Raw genomic sequence first — 6127 nt, 5'->3', positions numbered from 1 at the left:
TTTCTCCTGAATATGGGAGAAAACACTGTGTCCAGACAGCAAACCTGTGGAGGAAACAGACCTGAGACACAGCTGGTGTTGTAGTTTATCCAAAGAGGATGAATCCCAGATGGAGAAAGTCACCTTGGACGACATGCGTCAGCTAAATCCAGAGCAATGCAACATGCAGGGGCAGGTTTTCATTCACAGAGCCCAAAACAAAAGATGAATCTGGCAATATTCAAAGAGAATGTTGTGATTTTATAGTTTTAAAAGAGCAAAAGAATATCCAGTTTTGGATTAATTGAAAATAATAGATCCTTGTTGTTGAAAGAGGTCATCATGAATGTCTTTAACGTCAGTCAGCTCTCTCCTCTTCGTCTTCTTCGTCCTCTGTTATCTGACTGAAATGTTTGTCAAGTTCACTGAAATTACGTAGAGTCACGTGCATGTCTTTGTGTGTGTGTGTGTGTGTGTGTGTGTGTGTGTGTGTGTGTGTGTGTGTGTGTGTGTGGCTTTCTTGCCATGGTGCACGCCCAGGTAAACATGCCAATCTGTCACCCAGTTCTCTAAGATGATTTGCTGTGAAATGTTATGTAACAATCACCAGAAACCCAACAATAGAGACACGACCCCACATTTAAATCATGTTCTGTAACATCTTTCTCATTTAAGCACACGCACACAGAGCGGGAAGCAGATTGGGTAATGAAATTCCAATTCAATAATATTTCTTGATCTTCTTAGCTGAAAACTAATTTATACCTGCTGCAGTGTTGGGGATTACTTAATAGAACTCTAACCTGCACTTTATTTGACCTGCACCTTTCAGGCACAGTTTGTTCCCAACAATCAGCACTTTGCTAATACCGTAAAGCTCAGCTCTGAGCTACGAGGAGATCACAGCATTGAGAAATGATAAGTGTTTGAAACATGCTGAAAATATGGATCCACAGCACAGAAGATGATCGTGTTGAAGGAGTTATTTTTAACCCTTTTTTGTGCCTTGACTCAAAACTGCTAATATATCAATACTGCAGTACTTTCATCAGTGGGCCACAGGCTCAGTCACCATTGGTTCCTCCTTCAGCAATAGATAGTGACTCTACCCACTCTACTCAACTCTACCCAAACCCCTAAAAACCCTAAAGCCTTGAATTTAAATGATGGATGATTGATCATTATTTATTTATAATTCATAATGACAAAGATTTATTTCAAATACAGTCCATGTTGTGCCAATATCATGTATTTATACTCACAAACCGAGTACTAGCTATTATTATCTTCTATACTTCATTATTATAAGGTCTTTAGACACTGTGGCACAAAATACACAAATTAAATAGAAAACACCAGCATGTCATTATCTTAAACACAACATGCTCACAACGCCGGATGGAGCACGTCATCAGACCAGGGACCTCTGCCAGATAAAAATGTGAAGGTGAGGTTAAATTGAGGGATTATGGACGTCATGAATGATGTGTGAGTGACCTGGAACAATGCTCACTGACAGAGCAGAAGCAGACGAAACAAATGCAATGTACATGACATGTGTCAAGAAGATGGACCCCTACATTTCATGTTCAATAGCATTGATGCAAATCATTATGTGGCCATTAAAAATGTATTTAAAATGAGATTTTCTGCTTTTCTGTATGTGAAGTCAAACTAAGATAAACACAACCACAGTTAGAGTCAGTGGGTCTTTCTCACAGCAATTCAACTAAAACTAATGACATGAATGATTGCTCTGTCCATTGTCCCAATGAATCAGCATGCACAATACCAGGAGCCTGTGTCACAATGAGATACAGGCAGAAATAATATCACAGCAACACCTGTGCTATTTTGCCAATAACATGTATAACAGTATAGTTTCCACTTCACCTAACCTGCATGTCTTTCAACTACGGAAGGAAGCATTAACAGCAGTTCCCAGTCTGAGGGTCGGGACTTAAATGGGTCACAAGATTGTTTTCTGTGAATCTGAGAAGGAAAAATGACTCTATGGTGGAACAAGTTCCCACAACACATTGACATATGAATGTTGTGACGGGAGGGGCTACAAGTAGACATTGCTTTATTCTAAGGGGTCACCGGATAAAAAGCTAGGGAACCACTTAAGCACAGGAAACTCACAAACACAAACTTTATGTAGTTCTATTAGCAAGTAGGTTTACTGGATTACTGACTAAAAACCCAGAGCTCACTCAAATCTGTAATATTTACTTAGCAAAGTTATCCATAATTCATGGGGCCATGATGCGACACACATCCGTACAGTAGATGGCGCTGTACACACTGGTTTCTGTTATCAGCCATAATAGAAGAAGAAGAAGAAGAAGAAGACGAACTTGTGGGGTTTTGTTTACATCGATGTTTATAGATAGATGTACGCTTACTTTCGCTATGTCGACAAAAATACACCACATATTAGTCTTGTCTGGTTACTAGAGGTAGGTTGTGCAGACAGTCGCATTATTATGACGCTCACAAACAGCTAGCTTATCTTATACGGTGTTAGCATACAGCGGCTAGCAAACCAACCAACGGTTCTTAGCCGTTACAAGCTAACCAGTGCAGTAGTCGCTGTTACTCAACCGACAATATGTCTTCCCGATTATTTAAACTGAGCTGGTGTCACGACTGTGTATTTGCTCTTTTTGCTTTATGGCAAAAGTCCGTTATTTATCAGACAGTAAGACTACGCGGTGAATAAGAGATGCTACTACCAGCTAGTTACCTGTTACTCTCACAGTTTAAAACATGTTTGTTTGTGTTATTTTGTTTCCATTTCATGACTGGTTGCCAGTGTTGTGTTTAGAATCGCATCCACTGTCTGATTCCATTGGTTACACAACAGTTATTCAAGTTCTTAAGTACAAATATACAAAGTACTTGTACTTTATTGCAGTGTTTTCATTGTATTCGTCTACTCTGCATGTCAGAGGGGAACATTGTAGGTTTTACTCCACTGACAGCTACATTTGTTTGAACGTGTAGTTTATAGAATATGACACCCTGTTACACAGTATTATATCCAACAGTATATAAAGTAATTTAAATTAGCTCCATATCGACCAACTACAAAGTGAAATGCTGCCTGAACATCAAGGCATCAGTAATAGTAATGGAATTATGTATCAGTATGAAAGGAGTCATTTTTCATAATAAATACTTGATTTGCTGCAAGTGCAATTTGTTAATATTGCTTTTGCTTTTAATAGCTTTTAAGTTGTTGTATTTATACTCTAAACAAGACTGCACTACTCCCTGATTCAGTCGTAATGTAAATATGAAGACAACACCTTTGTCCTGCAGGTCTGGATGAGTTGTGTGAGTTAAGCGCTGCACACGATGACCACAGAGTCGGCCAGCCTGGAGAACCTGCGTGTGCTGCACCAGAGCGACGACTACATCGTGGTGGACAAGCACTGGGACATCCGCATCGACAGCAAGATGTGGTACGAGAAGCACACCGTGCAGGCGCAACTCGGCCACCGCTTCCCTCAGCTGGCAGACCCGAGCACCTACTATGGATTCAGGTCAGAATCACACAAATGCTAACTGCATCGGGTCACATGCAATACACTCATAAAGAGTGATAGTCTCATCATGTTTTTCTATTTCCTCTAAAAGGTTCTGTCATCAGTTGGATTTCTCCACAAGTGGGGCTCTTTGTGTCGCCCTCAATAAGGCTGCTGCCGGACGAGCTTACCGCTGCTTCAAGGACCGCACCGTCACCAAAGCCTACCTCGCCCTGGTATGAAACACACAGACACAAACACAGCCGAACACATGCACACAACAGAGCTGTTACCACATGTCAGTCTGTGTGTGACACCTTTTACGTGTGACTAAAAAGTAAGTACATAAATGGTTTGATTCCCAGGTTCGTGGCTGGGTGGAGGAAGAGACACAAACCTTGGACTTCTCCATTGGCAAGAACTCCTCAGAGGGAAAAACACACATGATGTGTATCGAGGGAACAGAAGGTGTGTGTGTGTGTGTGTGTGTGTGTGTGTGTGTGTGTGTGTGTGTGTGTGTGTGTGTGTGTGTGTGTGTGTGTGTGTCTTTTAACATGTCTTACATTTTTAAATTCTGGACTGGAAACCTCAAATTTTGTTCAGCAAGTTTTTGTCCACAAAGTAAAAACAGACACATGAAGATAAAAACAAAATAAATATTCACACACAGAGTTTAAGAGGTCTAATAGTGATTTAAATTAATTGTTGAATACTTTATGAAGCATGCTTGGGATGACTGAACTATTCACCTTTATTTTCTGGCTGATCTCTCCCCTTCCTTCTGTCATCAGGTTGTGAGAACCCGAAGCCTTGCCAAACTGGGCTGACGGTGTTGGAGTACGGATTGTACGATGGAGACTCCGTCACCAAAGTGCTACTGCAGCCGCTCACTGGTAACAACACTCAGTTTGAACAGTTTCTCAGTTTGAAAGTCTGATTTCCTGCGGCGTCTCTCTGCTTGAGGCCCTGACTCGCAGTCTGCTGCGTTTATTTGTTTGTGTTTGAGATGTTTTTCGGGATTATTTTGAACTTGAGTACCTTGTGTGTTTCATGACTCTGCTGTGAAAAGTCTTTCTGGCTCCTCACCATCTCTTTTCCCCCCCTCAGGCCGAACACACCAGTTAAGGGTCCACTGCAGCGCAATAGGCCACCCCATCGTCGGGGACTTCACCTACAGCTCTGGAGCGGACGACGCCCCGTACCGCATGATGCTGCACGCACACCTCCTCCACATTCCCCTGGAACCTGAGCCCCTGCTGGTCTCTGCTGGAGACCCCTTTCTCCCCACGGCGGATCCCAAGTGGCTCCCGCAGCGCTCGTTACGGACTATGCCGGCCACCGTGGAGGCCCTGCTGGAGCGCAGGGTGGAGGAGGACAGGAAGATCAAAGAAGAGAAGAGAGAGAGGGTGAGGCGGGAGGAGGAGAGGAGGAAAGGACGCCGGGGACAGAGGATTGAGGAGGAGAGTGAGGAGCAGAGGAGGAAGTGTCAGGAGTGGCTGAGCGAATGGTCTGGGGACTGATTTATTGTTATGTATTTTAACTTATTTTAGCTGTTCACTAATGAAGGTGACGTTGAGCGTGCATGCTCCATCTCACTGACCTCTCGTTGCATTTAAGTGGCATACACAGAAGTAAACCCAGTACCTTAATTCCCTCACCAACGAGTCACAAACATGATTTTAGAGGAGACATGTGTGAGCATGTAAGCTGCTGCTTTCTTATTTAACAACTGGGAGCTTCCCACTAAAACCAGCCTTGAAAAGTGATTCGCTGAGCAGTTCCACCACGGTAGCTGAGAAATAAGTGCCTTGCTCAAGTTCATGTTGATAAGTGAGGGGTTGGGTTGATGCCATATCTTTTGTCTAATACACATTCCCCCCCCTGAAAAGTGTAAGAATTTTAATTTGGTGTTTGGTCATGTGACTTAACTCTGACCAGCAGCAATTGTTTTTTGTCAATGTCTAAATGCTCATAACTTCATGTGTGTTGTCACATTCACTGCATGGCTGTAACATGCATGGAGTCCCATATAACAGCATTAAGCATACTACAATGTATGTTTCTGTGCATTTCTGTTATTTCGTCATTGTTTTACTGCTTTGAATCAAACTGTTTCCAACACAAAAAAGGTTTATGTCAAAGTAACAACAAATACAAATGCAGTACAAATATAAAAAGCTAAATAAATGTTTGAACAAGAATTCAGCCGCGTCTTTACATCGTTATATTTTCTGTCAATTGGACTGGATATCCTTTGGGTTAAAAACACAACTGCCTACATGGGGTTTGTTGAGCTCTGAGGCCACGCACACACTTTCTGCTGCCATAAGGCAGCAACACCATACAGCTCATAATTATTCCAGGTGCATACCTGTGCAGTTTCAATCCTGCATTACAGGTTGATGTCCTCATGTTCCTCTGCAGTATTTGAGACAACCACTGTGGTGCAGTTACAACCTGTTATCCAGTCATTGACGGCCACTTAGCCCACTGCAAATGCACAACGGTGTCTTTGCGGTGCTGAAAATGTACCATATTACACGTCCTCCTCATTGACTTCTAGATCACACCGGAAGTCAATCCTGCAAAGAAGATTTTAACTTGAGCAGCATCCT

At 42.4% G+C, this 6127-nt stretch overlaps 1 protein-coding gene across 4 annotated transcripts; it reads left to right on the top strand.

Annotated features, from left to right (window-relative positions):
* Positions 1-2307: 2307 nt before the first annotated feature.
* rpusd1 (RNA pseudouridine synthase domain containing 1) lies at positions 2308-5717 on the top strand. Of its 4 annotated transcripts, none has more exons than XM_076086461.1 (6): positions 2308-2341; positions 3307-3530; positions 3625-3748; positions 3878-3980; positions 4304-4405; positions 4620-5717. In XM_076086461.1, exons 2-6 carry the CDS (start codon positions 3343-3345, stop codon positions 5030-5032), a joined length of 930 nt encoding a protein of 309 aa, XP_075942576.1. In that variant the 5' UTR covers positions 2308-2341; positions 3307-3342; the 3' UTR covers positions 5033-5717. The 4 variants fall into 4 exon arrangements, with proteins under 4 accessions (XP_075942576.1, XP_075942577.1, XP_075942575.1 ...); XM_076086462.1 differs by having other exon boundaries at positions 2311-2377; XM_076086460.1 differs by having other exon boundaries at positions 2311-2441.
* The last annotated feature ends 410 nt before the right edge of the window (positions 5718-6127 follow it).

This window comes from Anarhichas minor, unplaced genomic scaffold (genome assembly GCF_050575085.1).
Source record: "Anarhichas minor isolate MPS153535 unplaced genomic scaffold, ASM5057508v1 ptg000007l, whole genome shotgun sequence".
Lineage (NCBI taxonomy): Eukaryota > Metazoa > Chordata > Actinopteri > Perciformes > Anarhichadidae > Anarhichas > Anarhichas minor.
Note: the sequence above shows the minus strand (reverse complement) of the source record. Positions and strands in the feature narration are given on the sequence as shown.